This window comes from Lepisosteus platostomus, chromosome 8, assembly GCF_059453375.1.
Source record: "Lepisosteus platostomus isolate fLepPlt1 chromosome 8, fLepPlt1.hap1, whole genome shotgun sequence".
Taxonomy (NCBI): Eukaryota; Metazoa; Chordata; class Actinopteri; order Semionotiformes; family Lepisosteidae; genus Lepisosteus; species Lepisosteus platostomus.
In genome coordinates, this window is record NC_142618.1 from 37,053,438 (window position 1) to 37,075,932 (window position 22,495).

Here is a 22,495-nt window from a genome sequence, read left to right on the forward strand (position 1 = left end):
GAACATTGATCATATTAATATCCCAATCAACACAGAGAAACTGGCACCTGATTCATTTCTACAAACTTTAGAGACCACTTATGGGTTACTCACATTGGGTCTCCCACATTCAGCTGCTACACATGTAAATATAGAAGTGTAACTGCTGTGCAATGATCCCACTGAGTTCAATGAAGAGAGTTTCATAGGTTCCAGTTAAGTTCAGTCAAATATTTACATTAAGTTATGTTGATTACCATTCCCCACCTATCTATCCTACCATGATTAATAGATGTATGGTGGGAGGAGCACATCCTGCACAACTGAAGGATCATGGGACAATTTAAAGTTCCTTTGAGCTGTCAAATTCATTTAAGCTGGAAAGGAAAGCTGTATAGTTCATTTATGATTTCTGTCTATATAAATCAAATCATGGGTGACATATTTGCAGTTTAACAGGGTAATCTCAAAACAAGCTAATGCTGTTGGCTATCAATTCAGATTCAGTTAAGCTGCTGAAGGAGTACTTTTTTCTTGTTTTGTGTACTAAAAGGATTTTTAAAAGTTTATGTTCATTTGTAGCATTTTTAATGCCCCAAAGCACTTCTCAGGTAGGGACACGAAGTGCAGCACCAACTGGTGACACCGGACTACTATTGTGCACCAGCAACCCCATTACCTGAACCGATAAGGAGAACCTGTAGGAAGATAAGATTGTACAAGCCTGGACCCGTGTTTAACAAGGTTGCCAGCCCCAACAATGCCCCAACGCTCAAAATGCTGTGAGGACTTAAACGATCAGGTGGTTAGATCCTTAGTTTAACATTTCAATTGAGGGACTACACTTCCTTCAGCAGTGTTCCTGATCACTATACTCCTCTAGTACAGAGAAGAGTGCCACCTACTGATCCAGCAACACCTCTTGCAACATCAACCTGGTTTTCCTTGAGGGTTCCCCAACCCAGTATTAACCAGGCCAATCTCTTGTAGCTTCTGCTGTCTGATGGGATCAGGCTACACAAGGTAACACTGTACTTAGCTGCTAGTGGACAGCAGGCAAAAAGAAAACTACTGAGGAGCTTAAAAGTGTGCTATAAAATGTTCTTATAAAGCATTTTGAAAGAAGATACAATTTGTAAAGTCTAGAAATTGATTATTTTTCACTTTTAACCTTGGTGACACATAAAATACCAAATAACTTAGAAAAGAATGACCAACGTCAAAATATATGGATAGAGAGAGACAAAGGAGTTCCTTATTTCCTTTGTATTTATTTAAATAAGTCAACTGAGAACGAATTCGGATCTGCAAAGTTTATTTTACATTCTCGTTAGACCACATGGCATTTTGCTGTGTAATCTGAGCGACCTTGTGTATAACACTTTAATTCCGCCCTTGTTTTGAATCCACGATTAAATACCCTGTGGTTTAGAGGTGTTTGTAACGCAAATAAAGTGGATTTTTTTTTCCATTCTGTAGACTTTTTCGAGTCTCAACCTGGCAGAGCTGGACAGGTGGCGCTCTAGGCCGCCACAGTCAACCAGCCAGGCTCAGTGCTGTTAACCCTCCACTGCAGCAGGGCACGCTGTAGTTTGTGGTTTCTCGGCACTGAAAAGAAAACAGTTCAGAGACAAGGGAGGAGGAGAGAGAGAGGGAGGTGAGCCATAGACAACAACAAGGCGGAGCTGAGCGGGCAGGCGAGAGCCGGGACAGAGTTGCGCTGTATACACCAAACGCAGACCCGGGCGAAACGACAGGAAACCCCGGTGGACTACCAGCGGACGTATCTATGTGGCTATCAGGAGTCGGAAGCAGAAATATTTTATCATATTAAAAGGGTCTTAAGCTGATCCCCTTTTTGGACTGTGGCCCGCACTTTCCTTTGAGTGGCAGCCCGGCAGAAAGAGCCACACAACCGGCGACACCTTCTGCCCACTCCCCCACCCCCCGGCCTGGCGCAAGGAAAGAAAGAAGCAAGCACCGTTGCAGATATTTTTCCCAGTTTGCGCCAAAACAGCTGTGTGGATTGCATTTTGTGGTGTATTGTTGTGAATTTTTTTGTGTCAGATAGATGTTGGCTTGCTCTGTACATTTCTTCTTTTGGACGACACAATAGCTCAAGCAGAGGACCCGCTCGATCATTCCACCGCACGGTGAGCGCGACCAGTAGGTCTCTGCGTGGGGAGGCGTTGCGCTTGGAGCCCGTTGGGACAAGAGGAAGAAAAGCGGCGCCTGGGATTTGAATCGGATCTGGAATGAATCTGTCGCCTTTTGTTTTGATATTAGACCTTGTGGAAAGAGCTCAGACTTCACGAAAGACACTGAGCTTTGTCAGTAAGGTGTCCAAAGCTAACTAGTTTAACATTTTTATAAGAATTTTTAGCTTTAAAAAATCTTTTAAATAGGAATTTTTATTTTACCGTGCTTTTCTTTAATTTGGTACATAACACAAGATCGCTTGATAAGTTTTTCTTAATTCAAAAGCAAATTGCAAATTGAAATCCCTGGATAATTGCAAAATTTTGTTCCGAGACAAGTGGAGACAATATCGTGCTTTTCTCCTTTGTTTTCTGGATCTCGGCATCTTTTCGGTGGATCGACATAGCAGATCTTAGATTTTGTGGATTCCCCCTCCTCCCCCTTTCTCGGTCGTGCTGGATACAGTTTTGGTTCTCCCTCCTCCTCCTCCCCCACACTCCCTCGCTCTCCGATGCGGAGTGCCTGATCAGCCCCGGTGTCCTCTACCCAGCGGTTGTCGGAGATGCTGAAGTGTATGCCGTTGTGGCGCTGCAATCGCCACGTCGAGTCGGTGGACAAACGGCACTGCTCTCTGCAGACGGTGCCCGAGGAGATATACCGCTACAACCGGAGTCTAGAGGAGCTGCTTCTGGATGCCAACCAACTAAGAGAACTGCCTAAGGTAAGTCAGGGGCTGGTTTGAATGCCGGGCACCAGTGAGCGCCCCCCTGGTGTACCTGAGACCCGCCAGTGTCCTCGCAGTCAGCCCGGAGCAGGATTTCACCCGACGCACACGAGTGGGAAGCCGTGACCGTGTCATCACCGTCTCAGACAGGAATGGAAATGGAAAGTTCGGTAGTGTGTGATGAGAGCGGAAGGGTGACTTTTAGTTGTGGGGGGAAATCAAATAGATTAAAGCGAAGCAGTGCCACGACCACTTGTACTGTAGTTTACTGTAGGGCATGAAATCTGGAGTCTGAGTTCGCACTTTCGACTGCTTTGGCAAGAAGTTTGAACCCTCTTAATCCAAGGATGACCTTCCTTTGTTTTAGTTAGATTTCCTTTCAACTTTTTTTTTTCATTCCTGAGTGACATAGGTTGCAAAGTCAAGATTTCTAATTTACAGAATAAATGCCTGGGACTTGGGTACTGACAGCGATGGTGTTGCTGGTGTGGTCAGTGTGTTGGTGGACTCCACAAGCCGGGATATTCTGTACGTGACAGGCTGGTTTATCAGGTGCTCGAGCTTATTCAGATTAATACGTTAATGTGAGTGGTGCTTTCGCCTATTATCTGTAAAGTACAGCGTGTCCCTTCCATTTCTTCGAAACGAATGGAAAATTTAGAGAAGGAAGCAAAGTCTTTTAGGGGTGTGAAGTACGGTTCGTGAGGTTCAGAGCGATTGGCGTAACGCGTTCCTGTTCTTCGTTATTTACAAAACCATGGGGAAGGACCCATGTACACTCCTAGCTCTTTAACAGCATTCCAGGTAGAGGAAAGAGATAAATTGAAAAGGGAATTTACTCTGGACAGATGTCTCTGATTTTAAATGCACATAGCAGCCTCTGCACTTTCAGGTGTTTGTAAAAATTATATTATCATTTCTCGACTTTTCCCTTTAATTCCCCTGGAGATTTTAGTTGACATACTGTGACATAGTGGCATAGTGTATTTCCCTAGGTTGAGGCACCCTGGTGACTTAAATCCCCACAGAGTTGCAGTTATTGTGTTTTTAATCCCCTGTACCCTTCTAAAGGCTCTGGACTCTACGGAACCCTGAGAAAGCCCTCCACATTTACTCCACATGTCAGAGCTTCTCAGTGCCCTCAGTAGTATTTGTGAACACTGACTCAAACATGCTGCAACGTGAGTTGTAATTTGGTTCAAGAGCAAAGTGGCTGAGGAAAGTCACCAACCTAGACCGGCATTGACCAGGAAGGCTGCAGTGAAGCAGAGAAGGCTATGTGAACCATCATAGAAGTGTAGTGGTTTAAGAGATCCCTCCTTTGGATGAGATATGAACAAGGAGTGGGTCTAACTCTTGGGCGGAGAGCTGGTGAGGAGTGGTCATCTGAATTGTCAGGTATCCATCTCTCTGTGTAAGGCTGAGCAAAGCTCCTAAGCTGTGTTTCACTTCGCCCATTGAATTTCCGCAGGATCTGGTTTTCCACCTGTAATCAGATCTGTACTCTGTAATGACAAGAGCATGAAGACAGAATTAGTAAGGTTCATCTTCAGTGTGCAAAACCTTTGCCTTTATAGCGCTGCCTTCTTTTAGCCCTGTTTTTGTCAGTTGTAATTGTATTGTTGATGGCTCTCAGGCCCAGTGGCAGGTACACTTCATGCCCAGAATGTCAGTGGCATCCCTAACCCTGACGTTGCCAGGCTGAGAGGGTGTCGGTGTAAGCTGGGGCTTGGGGCATCAGTCTGCTGTTGTGTGAGGGATGTGCCGTGTGCTGGAGAAGGGCAACTTGTTTGGGTTTTGAACATTTTCACTTCAGGCTCCTGTTTTTTTCCCCAAAAAAATAATTGTAGAGGGGCCAGGCTGAGAATAAGTCACACATTTTCCTTTAACTGAAGTGTAGTTTCCAAGTATCGGCCAGAGTTGTTTATCACGGCTTCAGAGAAGGTGGGGGACATTTTGTAGTGGAGTAAAAGGCTCCAGAAGGCTGTCCATTAACAAAAGCTGTCGGAGGTATAGCGTATGAGGTGAGAAATGAACCCTTTAGCATGAATACCAGAGGGTGAGCGATGGCTGGAGACACACCAGGTCAAACCTTCCCTGTCTGCGAACTGTTTTCCCATGGTTAGTTTGCTGCACTTAAGGTCAGTTTCATTTCATGCAACAGGTGCTTAGCATTTACAGAATCACATGATGGAAAGTCAATTGTTTTGATCTCGAATTCAAGCGGCCTTCTCTTTCAGCTCGCACCCATCCTTGGGAGGGTGTTCTGTCCCCACCTCAAAAAGGGGTCTCTGCTAAACCTGTTCTCGCAGGGCTCACAGAAAGGATCTAAGAGATGAAAATAAATAATGCACAATCCTTTGAAGTGCTGCTTTAAAATGGCCGTGTCTGTGTGGCACAGTGGGTGTGATTTGAACGGTATCGAATGCAGGAGATTAGCAGACTTGGCAGAGACACTTGGATAACCTAGAGTCTAAAGGGCACTTCAACAGAAACGTCCGTGGCGTGTTAATAGAATCATTTGCTTCTGCTATGCCTGAACCGAACAGCACTTCTGCCTCTTTTAAATTCCCCACCATGAGCTGAGTTTTGCAAGCTCCGCTCTTCATCTCACGGTGGCTAGCGAGTCTCATGGGTGTTGTTTGCAGGTGTGTTTCCCTGGCAGCCAGAGCAAGTCAGGGGAGCAAATGTTAGTTTAAGGAAGAGTGAGGCAGTGCTTTTTAAACAAGGATGTAACATGCAGCGCACCGCTGTGCTCGGGAAGATCTGGTGCAGAGTGGACAGTAGAGTTTGTCTGTGTGTGCATTGTAACAAAAGTGAATTTTAGAGAGGAGCTTAGTCAAGAGTGTGGAGTGAAGTTCTGGCCAGGTGTGCTCATGAACGTTAAAGAGTTGTAAAACAAAATCCTTTCTTGTGCTTACTTAGTGTGCTGATCTTATTTTTTACCTTTTGTTTTAATTTGAGATTATTTACTAATCAGGTGGCCATACATTGATGCAGTTGCAAAGGTTGTGAAATCTTTTCTTCAGTGACACTAGGGAATGAAAGTGCTACAAGGCTGTGCATTGGGCTGTAGCTGATGAGGACACAGAAGGTGACTTAGCTCCTCAAGCGGCTTCTCGCCTTGTCCTACATGATTATCCTTCAAGCCCTGGTAACAGTGCCGTTTGAGAGACATTGTAAAGCTTTGGGAGTAGTGGGGTCTCAGCCTCCCAAAACGTTGACAACCATTGGACAGTTTGTCTCACCTTATAAAAAGGCAACAGGACGCAGGCTGTACTCTGTAGAGTACAATGGAAGCATTTGTGTAATAATGTAAGTGTGGTCTACCTTGCTGGTAATTGATGGTCCCCCTGTATTGCAAGTTGAGTTCTGAACTGGTTTGGTTTATGATTATTTCCAGGTTTTCCACCTTTGTTAACATGGAAGTGATAGTCACTTCTGACCCCAGCTATGGAATTTCAGTATTTTATTGGTATCATTTGACTTCTCAGTGAAGTTTTAAAACCAGAAAAATTCTAGTCTTCATGATAAATTAAGTAATATTGACTGATAAAGTAATCAATTAATACTTTCAAGTGATAGGAGGTGCAGAAGTGGGAATACCCTCTGCCACTCCAGACCTAGGTGTGAGCAGGGGCAGTGGTATAGAGCACACGGGCCCTAGGGAGAGGCTTTTCCTGTCTCCTGCTTCTGGGATGGGGGGCCTGCAGTGTGTGCTCAGGTTGCCATGGAAACGTGTGGTGTAGAATTGATCATGGCGAAAAAGAACGGCATGAGAGATTGTGTATTGTTGGCATCCAAACTGGGTGTTAATTCAAGGGTGGTGTATCTTGAAATCCCCAGTTTCATTTCTGCAGTGAATGCAAAAAAAAAAATTTAACCACAAAACAGTCCTTTCAGGGCTAAATAAGGACTAGTGGAGAAGTATTTATATATACATTTCCTGGAATAGTTAGCTGGCATCTACTGCCTCAGTAAAAAAAAGACAGACCAGGCACAGAGCACAGACAGGACATGTGATGTAGATGACACCGTAGCCAGTGAGGTGTATCAGTGGGAGGATCTCCCATCTGCTCAGACTGGCTGCCCAGGGCATTTCTCAAAAAGAGTAGGGGTGTAACCCTGGCGTCCTGGCCAAATTTCCCATTGGCCCTTACCAATCATGGCCTCCTAATAATCTCCATCTATGAATTGGCTTCATTACTCTGCTCTCCTCCCCGCTGAAAGCTGATGTGTGGTGAGCGTTCTGGCGCACTATGGCTGCCGTTGCATCATCCAGGTGGATGTTGCACATTGGTGGTGGTGGAGGGGAGTCCCCATTACCTGTAAAGCGCTTTGAGTGGAGTGTCCAGAAAAGCGCTATAAGTGTAAGCAATTATTATTATTATTATTATTATTATTATTATTATTATTATTATTATTATTATTACTGTCCTGCCCTTAAATCCATACAGCTCAAATTCAGAAAACCCACCACTGACTGAAGTCAGGAAAGTACTATAATCACGGGCATGAAACAATACCATCAGATGGCAAGATTGGCTCACATGGAAAAAGAGGAAATGCAGTCATGAGTCAATAAGTTGCTCAGCCAATGGTTACAGTGTGGTCAGCATTCTATCACAACACAGCGCTGTGACTTTAAAAAGCATCATGACACCACAATACCCAGAAACACTTGTACACCCTCTGTGGCTAAGGATCTGCACTTGTGACTGGAAGGTTGCCAGTTCAAATCCCATGGCTGGCAGAGGAATCCTACTCCCTGAGCAAGGCCCTTAACCCCAACTGCTCCAGGGGTGCTGTACAATGGCTGATCCTGCACTTGGACCCCAAGCTTCTCTCCCTGTCTGTGTGTCTCATGGACAGCAAATTGGGGTATGCGAAAATACAAATTCCTAATTTGTATTGTATATGGCCAATGAAGTGATCCTACAACTTCTCCCTTCTCACAGTTCTCGCTGTCTCAGCTCTTGTCATGCCTCCAGGGCAACAGGGATAATACAACAGTCACAATTAAAAACCAGCAAACACCTCTCACAAAAGCTGCCCCCAAGAGAGCCGCGTCGCCCTACCTGCCTTTGGCACAGACCACAGAGCCTGCAGATCTGGCAGCACACAGGACCCTTCAGCACCATCACTCAAAACCACAGAGCAAGCAACTGGGACACAAGCTGCAGCTCTTCTCCAAGAGGCAATGCTGCTCTCTCTCTCAAGTCAAATTCTTTTCAAATGGAGACATTTTTCTGTCTTTGGGGGCTACACACATTTATTTGACCTTGAGTATGTACATAGGGCATATGCCATACAAAAAACACCTGTGTATAGAAACAAAGACAGATTGGGTACATGGACAGAAGGAATCCGAAAACACAATATATAGCTGGACAATGGAGGACACAGGTATTTAATTTACTTCCTGTCTTGTCATGACAATACCATACAAATGCATCTTCTAATGCTTTGAAACCACAGAAAGAGTTGACAGAGCCTCCTGATGCCAAGAGCCACACTACTACGTTACACTTCTGTTAAAGATGTTTAATCCAGGCGAGAAGGAAGCTGAAAGAGAAGGAACAAATTTGCAGTGTAGTATGGAAACAAAAAAATAAAAGGAAAGACTTGTGACTGACATTCTACTCATTTCACAGGTACAAATGACCTTTTGTGGTATATAATTGTTAAACTGTGGTACATAATTGTTTTAAGAGACTGGGAAAAGGCAGAAGTTTGAGTGAGTGGGGCCCTGTCTACTCACCCTGTTTACTGAGAACTCTGCATTCCGGTTTAATATTTGATTAACTCATTTTCCTTCTTCTGCCAAATTGGTAATGGGTAAAGGACTGTGCCAATTTGAATGAACCACTTAGGAGTTAAACAAAGACCCTGTTTAGCAAACATGTTACAATGAGAAACGAGCAGGTGCTCCAGACCCTGCTCCTCTGCGTACGCTGTCAAGGATGAACTAGAGGTCTCCAACACCTGCCTTCAGTCTGATGACCTATTAAAAACATGTTTTACATAACTTGCATACACTTGTGATTCAGCTGCTCAGCTTTTTTTCTGATCTGGTTGTGGGTCCTTTGTGGAAAGTTTTTTGGTTAACGCTTAGATTAACTAATCTATTTCAATAAAACAACCAGACTGTGTGGTGGGATTCTAAACGCACTTGAACTCATGTTCCATCATGGTCTTTGTAGAGTTATTTATACACGATCTAGACCTTTTCACGTCTGAATAGTTTGGATTTATTGGGGATCGGAGGGTACGAGCTGACTGTTAGCAGATATACTAGAGAGCTCAGGGGAGCATAATGAAATTTATCACCCTTCCCAACAATCTGTCAGAGGTACTTCCAGTCCTTTTGAAAAAGTCCAGAAGGGAAACGGTAAATAAGCAGTGAAGTGCTGTGCTGATAGTTATTCTGTCTGTATGGGTCCTATTCTCTTAACTCTTCAGCCTGCCAGTTTCTCTGCACTTCCAGTAAATGTCACTGAACAGGCAGCTCAGGAACCTTGAAGATTTTCTGAATCTTCTCCTTTCTAGTGGCATTTTAAAGACTCTAGGTGTGTCTGCATGTGTATTCTCAAAGGCTTTTTGATGGTTGCAGTGGTTCCCACTGAGCAGTTCACATTTGTTTAATCTCCTCCTGGAAAAGCAGGATTGTTCACTATTGGATCCTCTTACTCCTGGTGGTTGTACACTCCCTATCCAGGCTCTTATCCCTTAAGGCTGTCTTGCGTCCTGTAAGGAAATTCACTGGAACTGCCACTTTGAAGCTGCATCAACTTACAAATGAAAGAACGTGTAACAAATTGCCAAGATGAAAATGGATTACACGTAAACGACAGCCTGAGTGAGCGGTTTTGGCCCTGTGGCCTGTGACAGGTCTGAAGGGGACAGGTATGAGCCAGGCTGATATCTGTGCAAAGGCCATGCAAGGTCTATGGGGATAGCCCTGCTTTTCAGGGTGTGTTTATTTTAATACGGCAGTGGGGGTATGAAGTGGTTACAGGATGTGGAAGAAAAACGTAGGGAGTAAAGAAGCAGAGAAATATCCGGTAGGAAAAGAAAGCTGTCAGGAATTATTTATTAGCGGGGAGGCTGGTAGTGGTTACTGGTAGTGTGCTCTCTGTTTGATGTGTACTAGTGCCATGGGGTCAAGAGGGAGGCTCCTTCTTTAGCAGGCCCGGGGGCCTGGCCATGAGAACAGGCTCCCATGGATTCATCCTCAGTTAGGAGAAACTGGAAGGTAAATAGAGAGTCCCGCAGCACAGGCTGGGAGCTTTGTTTCTAGGCAGAGGCTGCAGTGAAGACTGAGGGCAGAGCAGCTGGAGTGAAAGAGGGCAGTGATCCGCAGTGTTCATCTGTGCCCTCCGATGGGCCACACAGTCTGAGCAGGCCCTTCAGAGTAGAGGCTTCCTCCAGAGAAAACAGCATAGCGCTCTTTCAGCTTGTTGCATCGGGACGATTTGTATGTACATGCATTTGTGGGTAGCAGATTTCAGATGACAGAAAGATTGTTCAGGTTTTGAAAGTTGGAAAGAGGCTGTGGTGGGAGGGAAGGAAAGCTCTCGTGGAAATGCAGAGCTAAAATCCATTTAAAAAGTGCCCTGAAAAGTGTATGCAAGTAAAGACATTGGCAGGAGGTGGCTGAGTGCAGTCTGTTCGAGGAAGTTCTGGTACATCCAGCATGAACATAACCGTGTCAGGACAGTGCAACTTCTCACACAATGTCTCAGTGCCCTTTGCCACACAGCCCCAAAATAAATGGGGTGCAGTCAGAACTCAGGCAGTCTGTGCAGTATTGAATCCTCAGGGGTGGTAGAGGGTGCTGGGTTCATGTGGAGGTGCCCCTGGAGTTGTGGTGATCCAGTTATCTAAATTCTCCAGAAGCAAGATGGCACGATGACTTGTCCGATACTTTCGTTTTGAAAGTGGACAGTGTTGCTCCACTTAAGCTCCTTTTCATTCGTTTTCTGCATCAGTTCTTTTTTATAAAGAGGTCCTCTTTGCCCTTAGCAAAAACAAAAACATGCACTTCTATTGCGGAACATATACAGTTTCAAAATGCCCACTTCGCTAGGTTATGTCTTCGCAGGATTTAAAATGGACACAATGGCTATATTCAGCGATTATATACTATATATTATATATACTGAAAGATCTGCATAATTTTCTATCACAGAATGGTTAGGGGTCGCTAAGGTCTTACGGCACTGCACATTACCAGGAGTTCTGAGCTATTTTAGCTTTGTTAAGCAGATTTGAGCCAGGTCCTGCAGTGCCATGTAACCAGAGGAACTTTCGATCTGGATGAAAAGAGATTGGATTGAGGTACTCATGCGGGACAAAGGATCCTATCAGCACTTAACAGAGAGTGTAAGTTGGAGCCTGTCAGCAAGGGGAATGATGTAGAACAGTGGTTCTAAAACCGTGGTATGTGTACCACTGATGGTACGCAGAGCGCCTCCAGGTGTATCACCTGAAGTATTGAAAAGTCCAGATAACCCTGGAAATTTGTTGTGTGCGCTGAAAAGTTGGGAATTCAAAATTGAATAATTAAAAATTATGTACATTTTTCATCTGTTATTTACTTAATCGGTTTCAGAAAGCTTGAGATGGGTTTCATATTTTCTAGTTTAATAAAATTAGTTTGTGTCAAATACACAGCCTATGTACTTAGCTACATCGATACAGCACGCTAATGAGTGTTCGTACTCCTCTTTCAGCTTTCAAAGACACAGCTTAGCGCCACATTTGCCAACAAAACAAGTGATCGAAAATAAATACCTCGCAAAAATCAAGTATTATGTCATGGCTGAAAGGAATAGATGCCAAGAATACTGATGCCAGCTCCGATAGATCACGCACACCCATTAAGAATGAGGAGGATTATACATCGGCCACTAGGATAACCCTATTTGAACATAAAAAAAGAGGACACCCTGATTAACTTTCCTATTGCCTTATCTGGGAAGGGGGTGGGGATGGAGAGGCTTTTCAAAATGTCCCACGTTTTATGGTCATTGGTAAAGTAAGTATGATGATGATTAAATGTGTGAAATGCATAAGTCCACTCTGCTGCAATAATAGCATTACAAAATCTGTTAATTTGGTTGACAAACCCTCTCCTTGAATTGCCTTTTTGTGTTTGAGTCAACATGAGCTTGCAAGTCAAGTACATCTTTATTTGCCACGGAGATAAAAATACCAGGCTTACATACCAAACATTCAGCTTCCCAGTCTTCTCTGCCACTTAGAAAACACGGAAATTAATTTTTTTGTTCTGCTGTGAATTTACACTTTTGCATTGGCATTGCGTTTGAGGGTAGGAAAATGATAAACAAAATAGGGAGCCTTTCGAAGGAATGTTTCTGCACTGCACAGACTGAGTTAAGACACTGATATTGATGCCCAGTTTAGCTCTTTCATTACATAATCATACACGTACAGGACGAAAACTGAATGAGGACGTAGGTTGTGAAGCGAAATAGAGAAGTTAAGAAATTCTCTCTCTCTTTCTAACTATCTTTAAAACTTTTGTTAATTATTCTTCATGGTGAAAATAATTGGGTCAAAATCCCAGACATTTTTGGATATTTGGAAATTCTCCCCGGACGGAGATATAAGGATCAAAATTGAGGACATGTCTGGGAAAATCCGGATGTATAGTAACCCTATTGGCCCCCTGACACTAGCTCTTCTTCTGTACCCAACACTGACAGCACTGCTAGTGTTAGCAAGCGTTGGAAAACGACTACGAGGCAATACGATCCAAATTAACTAAATCCTCAGTGGTATTTTTATTATATGTGTTTATGAGTGTGTGCTCCTGTTGGTCATTGAGATTTTCTGGGTTCCTATCAGAAGATGATTAGTACGTGGTACTTGGATGCTTTGGTTTGATCAGTGGTGGTACTTGGTCCACAAAGTTTGAGAACCACTGATATAGAACAACAGAAGGGTCGGTTTGGGTTTCTACATCCCCTTCCATCTGGGAAACCTGGAAAATGGCCCTCGGGTTTTTAGTGTTGAAAATCAGGGAAGACGTAATAATGGGAAAACTCACAGACTAGATCACTATTTTCAATACTGTGTACTCACACAGCTCTGACTCTTACCTCCCCACCTCCTTATTTAATTAAATTTTCCACATAGAAGAGTGGACCCACGTCTTCCTCCGCTGAGGACGTCCACAGGGTTGACTTTCAGTGTTTCTGAGGATTGTGAATACGTGTATCAGGGCATTTCCATTTTATTGTGCAGTATCATGTGCAAGTGTGTGCTTCCTCATGCCAGCTGTGATGGCTAGATGGTTCGATGTTCTTAATTGTGTGAGACTTTGCATGTCAGTTGCTTCGGAGTCTGGTCCGAGGACCAGACACATCGATGTGGAGAGGTGGGAGACACAGCTGTTCCAAGTCCCAGACACTTAAGGGCTCCCCAGTTTTCTTCACCCTTAGAACGTGAATTTTCCCTCCCTGTCCTTTTCAGTGATATGCAAGACTGCTTTCACTTACTCACTGCATCATTTATTGTTCTGTGTTTTCAAGCTCAGGCTGTTCTGCACAAACGTTCCCCTTCTTCCCTTTCATAAAGACAACGCAGCAAGCTTAAACTTAGAGTAATGTGTGTAACTGGAAGCTGAGCTACGTTATCAGCAGGGGAAACGTTTTCGTTCTTGGGATGTTTGGGGAAACGGTGTTGTAGGCAGCTTTGGTTTGGAGGTCCACTGGGGTGTCTCAGATATCAGAGATGGGAGAATGTGGCCCCCTTGGCAGTAGAGGGGGGTGTGGGGGGCTGAAATAATGCTGAAGGAAACAAGAGGTACTCACTGAGAGGGGAAAAAAAGTTCACTTGTAGCAGCTTCTTTTAAATAAATAAAAACTTGTGCTGCTTTCATTAGTTAAAACTAGCTGTAATATTACCACAAGGAATCTTTGTGTAGGCCTAAACAGTAATGAAGTCCATTGTGATCAGGACATTGCAGCATTTATGCATTTTATCTACGTTGTTGGTAAAAGGAAGAGTGACACAAACTGAAGAATACATTTGTATGAAAGATTGCGGGTAGTGTGTTGTGAACTGGTTGTGAACATGTAGTATGGTATTTGACGAGAACAGTGAGTGCACTGCTGAGGGGGTACCCACATTCTTGGAAGTCTTGCCTGCTGTCTTGGTTCGTTTTTCCAGTTGTCAAGCAGGCCAGTGTGCTCCATCGCCTATTTGTGCTGAGCAGAAATATAAAAAAACGCGTTCAGGAGCAGAATTGATGTGAATTAGTACAGATTACATTAAATAGAAGACTACACATAACACTCTGTAAAATATTTTGATGGCTTAAAGTTTTGCAAGTTTAAGGTATTTTGTATACTTTAGTTTATTTTGTAGTTCTCTTAATTTTGTAGTTTTGTTGATTTTCTGCAGATATTTATTATGCAGATATACAGATTTTTTGCAGATATTTATTATGATCCTATTATGTTAAAAGCTGCAGGGTCCAGTGAAAAAATCTGAATATGATAAATGCGTCTGTGCATAGCTGCTCTTTTATAACATCAGCTGCTAGTGATCTAGAGAAGGAAATGTTAAATCAATCTGATTAACTCAATGATTAGTACTGTGAAGGTATCCTTAGGTCAGAGTGAACAAAAGTCAGACAACTGGAGTTGTGCAAAAGCTGAAGCTAGTAAAGCAGTTTGGATCTTCTGTTGGGTGTTGAGTTTCTTGATAGGCAAAAATTATATAAATCTCAGCATTATGTAAATCTGACAGAAGTGCAGCAGAGCAGAGCCTGTACTTGCAGCTTCTGTCTATGCTTGCTGAAGTACACACAGTCTGTCTTTCCTTTAGATAAAGGAAGATCTATCCAAACTAACTGACAAAACTATCCTATTCTATCCTGTCCTATTCTCCTCCCCACATGTCCGGTTGTAGCCCGGGCTGGGCACCAATTCAATTCAATTCAAGGTGCTTTATTAGCATGACCGATGGGTACAAGCAGTGTTGCCAAAGCAAATAAAAATAATAAAATTAACATGGAACAAGACAAAAAATAGAAGTAAAATAAAATATACAGACATGTTACAGACATTTACAACAAAGACATATTATAAAATATTGACATATACTGTAGGCGGCTGGCGCATTATTGGGAGACAGATTCACTGTTCCTCAGGCTGTGACAGGAGATCACATACTGGGCTGCCAGATCAACTGAGTTCCCTCTTCCCTCCCCCAGTAGGATTGGGACCTGTTGTGGTTTTGGCAGGTGTGGGAACTCTGGGATTAGATTTCTGAATTTTGGGAAGAATGTTTCTCTAATCCCAGAGTATCTGTCACAGTGCAGTAGGAAGTGCACCTCTGTCTCTATTTCTCCCCGCTGGCAGTGGGAGCACAACCTGTCCTCTCTGGGCAGCCAGGTCTGCCTGTGTCGCCCAGTTTCTATGGCCAGGTTGTGGTCACTGAGCCTGTACTTCGTCAGGGTCTGTTTATGTTTGTTATTTTTTATTTTGGTCAAATATTCGGCTAGTGTGTATTGTCTGTTTAGGGTTCTGTAGCATTCCAGTTTATGTTGTGTTTGTGTGTGTGTGTCCCAGTGTGTGAGATATTGCTGTTTGATCTGTGCTGTGATGTGCTTGGGTCTGAGTTGTGGTGCTCTAGCAGTGCTGTCCTGAGGCTGGTTAGTATCGGTGTGGCTCAGGTCAGTGAGCCTCAGGACCAGCTGGCTCAGGGGGCTCTGTTTTGGGCTCAGCTCTTGGCTCAGCAGGGCTTTGTGGTGGTAGGAATTTTGGTCGCTGTTTTTTAGGTGTAGCCAATACTTTAATATTCTTTTCGGTATGTTTATCAATAGTGGGTACTGGCCTAATTCGGCCCTGCACCCGTTGTTAGGAGTTTTTCTCTGCACACGGAGGATGTTTCTACAGATCTCCATGTGCAGAGTTTCTGTGGGGTGTTTGTCCCATTGGGTGTAATCCTGGTCTGTGAGGGGACCCCACACTTCACTGCCGTTTAGGGCAATGGGTTGGATTACACTTTCAAATATTTGGAGCCAGATTCTTGTTGGTGGGTTGATGTTGAAGAGCCTCCTTCTTATTGCGTAGAAAGCCCTGAGTGCCTTCTCCCTCAGTGTCTTCACTGCCAGGTCAAAACTCCCGGAAGAGCTGATGGTGAGACCGAGATATGTGTAGCTGGATGTGTGCTCCAATGTGTTGTTGTTCAGTGTGAATTTGAACCTGTTTCCCTGAGGTCTGGCTTTCTTCTGGAAAACCATAACTCTGGTCTTGTCCAGGTTGACTGTCAGTGCCCAGGTCTGACAGTACTGCTCCAGCAATGCCAGGTTCTGCTGCAGCCCCTGTTCTGTGGGCGACAGCAGGACCAGGTCATCTGCGTAGAGCAGGAACTTGATTTCTGTGTCGTGTAGTGTGAGACCAGGAGCTGCAGACTGCTCCAACATTCCTGCTAATTCATTGATATAGATATTGAACAGTGTTGGGCTCAGGCTGCAGCCCTGTCTCACCCCGCGGCCTTGGGTGAAGAATTTAGTCCTTTTGTTTCCAATTTTCACTGCACATTTGCTCTCTGAATACATTGATTTAATTATGTCATACACTTTGCCCCCTATGCCACTTTGGAGTAGTTTGGAGTAGTACACCATCTGAGTTGGATGCTGCATCACTGCCATGGATCCAAGAGGGACATCGTGGATATAGCTATTGTTTAGGAGGAATTTATTGGTCTACAGAGATCTGCATGGAGTACTAACACGCAGAAGACATGATGGTTGGATGGATTAATACCCTCATCGTTTCCTTTTTTTAATTATATAATATTAGCATGCCCAAAGGGGTTGGGCAACCAGTTGACCTTGGACCCCTAGAGTTTTTTTCTCTCCTTACTAGGGAGTTTTTGGTTCCTCTCCTCCATTGTCTTCTGGTCTTCTGTTCTATATTGACAAATTGTATCGGAAATTGCATTGTTAAGCACCTTGGTGCAACCTTGTTGTGAAAGGCGCTATATAAAAATAAATTGAATTGATCTCATCACTGCTTAAGTGGTATAAATACCTATTACCTTCTGTGTTGAGCCAAGAAAATGCCTCTTTAAAAAACGCACTCCTTTGAAAACAGAGGAAGTTAGCGTTCAATCGAAACATCATCACCTTTCTGAGAAATACGGTTCTCAAGCCTAAATCTTCCTTTTGTAGCGAAGCAAAGTTCTGGTTTGCCTGGGAGGTGGTGACACTCTCCTTGTGGCCAGAGAGAAGAGTCGGGCTCAGTTCCAGCAGGTTCACTGTGCATTGTTACCCAACATGCCCAGCTCAGACTGTGGATGCCTGCCAGCTCTGTCAACCTGTGGGGATTTAATCATGATTAGCATGATTATTTTTCTTTGTGAGATTGTCTGGTTCAGTCCTTAAAAATCCAGTTTTGAATTTTTCAATCCTTGTGAAAAAATATTCAAACAGAAGCCATTTTAACCAGGGCAAAGCTGTATTTGTCGCACTTTTAATTCTGGTATAGCTGCTGAAAGATTAATACGATGCATGAATTTGCAAATATGTGTTCACTTTTATAAATGTCTTCCAGCACTGGTGACAACAGAACATTGTGAAGAGGGTTTTTTTTAAGCCTGTGGTGGTTTTAGTTTAAAATTCGGGCTGTCTGCGTTAGTCTTGTAGGCAAACGCCTTAGCTGATCGATTTATTGTTGTGGAGCTGTTTTTTAATTGTTATGATAGAGTGGAAAGAAAAATGAAAAAGCAGAGGATAATTTTAAAGCACTTCTAGATTGGCCATGCTTTGGCTGCTGTGCAAAGCCGCCTTAAAAGAGAGGGAGGAAGAAAATCCTCTTAATATCTGTGGTCCCACGGGTGCCTGCCTTGTGTCTCCCCATGTCTGAGTGATGGCAGGCATTTCACACAGCACTGTGAACTCTTGTCTGACATCACATGCCTCATTCGCACAGACTGGAGAGAAATCTTAGAAACTAGCTGCCAACAGCTATATCAGTTTGCTTTCGTTAGATCTCTCCAACTGTGGAGTGTTGTGCACGGTCATTTTTCTGTTTTAATTTTCGCTAAACAAACTCTAAATGTTCTATTAATCCCCAGTTTTCGAGAAAATATAACTACATGTGTTTTTTCTTTAACCATTTCCTAAAAGTAAAGATTGCGAAGTTTAAAGGTGTACATTTGATACAAACACATGTAGCAGCGACAAAGAGAAACACTTACAGAGTATCTATAGGACGGTCACTGTACTGAGAAAGGGGGGAGCAGATTTACACCTGAAGGAAAATAAAAGCTCATGCTGTGCTGATGGTGGTTAAGGGGGCCATAAGAAATCATGAAGAAATGTTGAGCGAGGAGAAGAAAGAGTGAGACTCTCGCATCTGTCTGGCTGCTGGGCTCTGCAGGCTGCTTCCTTTTTGGGCCCCATCTCCATTGTGTACCTGCTGAATGACGCACTGGGCAGACTGGAAGTGATGTACACAGCAGCTCTGCCAGGGACACAGCCCTACATGGAGCACTGAGGACACAAGGGAAGACAGCTGCTGTCTGTGCTTTAGAGAGAGCCAGAGGACATCTGAGTCAAAGAGAAGACTTGTGTTCTTTAACTGTCGTTCTGTAGTGTTAGCATCCTGTCAAATGTCATTAAAAACTTCAGGAGTATTTGTTTGGTTCAGTTCTAGTTCTCATTCGTTTCAAGAAGTACACTTGCACCTTAACACCTGTACTTTTCACCTGCAAAACCCTACCTGTTTCTTATCCTTCGCTGCCTCATGTAGGGTCACTCTAGGTCAGACTGAAGGACAGAGGAAGTGTACTTTCTAATGCTGGTAGCATTGAGTGTACCAAATATAAGCCCGTATGTATCAGTAGGGAGATAACTGAATGCCCCTCAAGAGTCCTGTACCTCTTGACTCATTATACACCCATTAGAAGCCTAAGCTCACATGATCTGGGGACTTTTTTTCTCAAAGTATCCTTTGATGCCATCGATGCTTTGTAATCAGATATTCAGTGCGAACTGGCCAGAATGGAGTAGACACCTGTTTAGTGATTCTGCGTGATGACAGTGTAAACTGAACTAAATTGAACAAAAAGCTGTCAAATGTTTTTTCAGAGTTTTTGAAGTTCGTCCTGTGGCTCTGATGGAGTAGTTACACACATAGGATGGTAGAGGCTCTGATGGGCTGAATGACTTGTTCCCTGCACCAAATGTTTTTGTGTTCTTTGTTTGACATGAAAGGTTTTGCAGGAGCTCAGTAGGTTGGTTGTGTTGTGTGCTCTCTGGTTTTTCTCTGGCTCAGCAGTGAGGAAGTGTGCGTAGCAGTGTTATGTGTGAAAGGGCAGATCTAGGGCAAACTCGTACATGATGAGGTCGGGGGTTCTTTCGTCTCCAGCCGTGTTTCAGTCAGTGGTGTAACCTGAGGCTGGTAACCGGAGTAGCTGAGGCTATTGCTCCTGCCTTTTATACCTTCAGGTTGTGTGCTTTCTGTTGTCACTTTTGTTCCGCACGCTGACAGATTTGCAAAAACAGACTTCCATTTAGGAGTTACAAATGGGATGGCTCCTGCTGCACCTCAAAACATCTTATTAGAGGACTGAACATAGTAAATTATTTTAAAAGTGTTTCAGTCACATCTGTCTGGCCACTATTGCTCCTGCACTGCATTCCCTTGCCTGTCTCTGTGCTTAGCGTGTTGTCGAAAGCGCAGTGAAATGTTGAAGCCAGCCCTGGCCGCAACTGCCCTCTCGGGAGCAGCAGTTAAACCACTCTGCTCTCTGTACTAGCCCTCCCCGCAGGGCTTTTCCTCTGGGATCTGAGTGCGATTGTGACTCATTAAGTATCCTGAAGGGTACCAGCCAAGTCCAAAAAATAAATGAGGATGTGCCTTTCCTTAGCAGTTTTTAAAAATGACCACACTACGGTGTCCAGACCGAGATTCAGTATGGAAGACAGAGACGAGTGGTTATCCGTACATTGAGAACGTTGGGCCTAGTAAATAAAGGTTGAAGGTGACAGCGCACCTTGTTCATACTGTTGTCTGTAATGGAACTTAACAATGTCAGTAGTACATTTCCTCTTCCCTGATTTGGAAACCTGCGTGTTTTAACAGTTGCAGTCAGAAACTTCTGCATAGGTCAGGTACTGTATGAACAGACGAGTAACTTCCTCCTCTTTTTTGTTATCTTCCGAATTTTTGGCATCTGCACACTATAGAAGTATATTAAAGCTATAAAACACTATACAACTAAACTACTGTTTTTTTTGTGAAGTTTAGTGTTTCCAGGGACGATGTTTGTCTTGAGGGAACCACAGAGGAAGAGAATTACAACATAAGAACACATTCTAGGTTCAAAATTAATGAACGATTCTGGTAGCTATACCAGGCAGACTGTGGTAACTAGTGAGCAAGAGTGCTTTGTCCAGTGGTCCCCATGAGGTTGACAAATTTTAAAGGTGCTCTCGCAAGAGAATGGATCAGGGCCAGTGTGCAGTAACGGACAGGTCAGGGTCCATGACCAGGAAGTTGATATAGCTGCTAGTATGGACACTTGAGCAAAGTAACTTTGCAATGAATAATCCAGTCAGCCCAGGTTTATAAGTGAGTTTCAAGGTGTTCTTGGGGAGTAACCTAAGATGGACTAGTGACCCCTTAAGTAGCAGTCTTGTGATCTCTTTAATTTTGTAGGGAGCTTGAATTCCTGGAAAACCATACTGACTTAGCTTTAGTAGGTCTTATTGTTTGGTTTTCAGCAAATAAAGGATACCTTAAATCTTGCTTTGCACAGCAGTTTGAGCTCTTTGAGATTCTGGGAGCTAAAGGTACCTGTACAAATTTGTGTTATGAACAGGTAATACATGTGTGTTTCACTTCTCTCTCAGCGCAAATATTCTCACCATTGAAGCCTTCAGTCTCTGGAGTGTGTAGCAGCCTGCAGCCGGTAAGAGCACACAAGGATTGAGGAGGAGAAACAGGTGTTAGGTTTTCCTGGACAGAGGGTGCAGAGAACAGGATACCTGTGTGCTTCAAGTCTGGGAGAGCTGCCTTGAAGATATTTTTTGGTCTTGATTCTCACAGTTAACAGGAAGAGAAAATAATGAACTGAGTCATGGTATTGTTTTAGAACTGTTGCCAAATGTTTATCTCATCTTTACTGTAACGTCTTAGCTTTGAGTTAAGCAAAAAAGCAGCAGGGAGAAGTCCCTTCCTTCAACAAACTAATATTCACCTTGGTGGTATTTCACTATTAATAACATCTGTTGCTCAGAGTAGAAACTGGTTCTGCCCTCCCAAGAGAACTTTGTGGTGACCTGCAAAGAACTTCCTCCTTGGAGCATTTGTTGCGAGGTAACAACACTTTCACTGCAGGAAGTTTTCTTTATAATCTGTAACATTTTTATGGGAAGCAATTGTTTCTGTATAGGATAATATTGTTTCCCGCAGTTCTATTCAGTCCAGGCACACTGTCTAGCCAAACAAATGTGTGAATGCTGAGAAAATGTACAGAAGAATCCATATTGAAATACTCTCATTTGCCACTTTTGGTAAGTAAAGACATAGCTCTCAACTCTCACATCTGGGTCTGAAAAATCAAAGTTCTTCTTGTCTGAGACAAGTTATATAAATGGGGTTTCTTATTTTCAGGGTAAAAATCAGACTATATTGATGCTTCCCAACTTTTTAATGTTTCATGCTGTACATTTGAACCTGAGTGTGGTATGTCCTCATTGTAAAAAGCACCTTTTTAACTTGCAGTATGCACTAGTGGTAGTAAATGATACATGATGAAGTTGTGGTTGTATCAGTAAATGCAGACTGCACTATGTTGGGCTTGCTTGGACAGTCTTGTCTGTGGAGGCAACAGTCTTATAAGCGATCCTGTGTAACGACATGGTAGAGGAGAGATCGTGGACAATTGTTTTTCTCCCTCCCAGTTAGTGTTTCCATGCGGGTTCCCTTGTGGTTTGTGTTGCTGGCACAAGCAAGAAGCAGGGACAGGGCTAGGACTCTGAAATCTCTACCTGTCTCTTGCCAGCTTGCCACTCCCAGGCTGTCAGCGCTGAAAGCAGTGTGGAGGTGACAAGAGCCACTGCAGGGACTAGATCCTGGGTGTTTGCAGGCTCTGAGCACACACAACGCCACTCCCTAGATGGTGGATAACTATGCTACCCCAGTAGAGTTGCCGTGGGAGAGTTCTGCACTGTCTGACTTTCAGAGAGGGTGACATCACTCCTGTAACTGGCTCAAGACATGGAGTCAGAGGTGCGAGGTAGTAGAGTTTGAGGCCCAGGCCACCGGAGAGATGTACCCGAGGAAATCAAGGATGAATGTGGTTGAATCTAGCGAGAGGCAGGTGGAAGAGAATAAGGAGGACCAAGGCAGACTTGCATGAGGTGTTGGATTCTCTGCAGCCTTCTTGCTGTGTGCTGTTCTTGCCCTTGGCATTATTTTGGCTTTTGGAGCTGTTCTCTGTTTTGTAAGTCGTTTATATTTACTCGATCATTGATCACTAAATAAAATTCAGTTCCTTGGCAAGTTGCACAGTTCCCTGGTAAATAACTCCCTTTGTTGTCTT

At 43.7% G+C, this 22,495-nt stretch overlaps 1 protein-coding gene across 22 annotated transcripts in view; it reads left to right on the forward strand.

The window, feature by feature from the left end:
* The first annotated feature begins 1,629 nt into the window (after positions 1-1,629).
* Positions 1,630-22,495, forward strand: part of scrib (scribble planar cell polarity protein) — a 128,471-nt gene continuing 107,605 nt past the window's right edge. For 14 of the 22 annotated variants that reach the window (XM_088643259.1, XM_088643264.1, XM_088643267.1 and 11 more), the window contains exon 1: positions 1,630-2,899. In XM_088643259.1, the coding sequence (XP_088499385.1) occupies positions 2,741-2,899 (159 nt within the window). In that variant the 5' untranslated portion in view covers positions 1,630-2,740. The remainder of the gene's footprint in view (positions 2,900-22,495) is intronic. The other 8 variants (XM_088643275.1, XM_088643276.1, XM_088643261.1 and 5 more) reach the window with 2 other exon arrangements.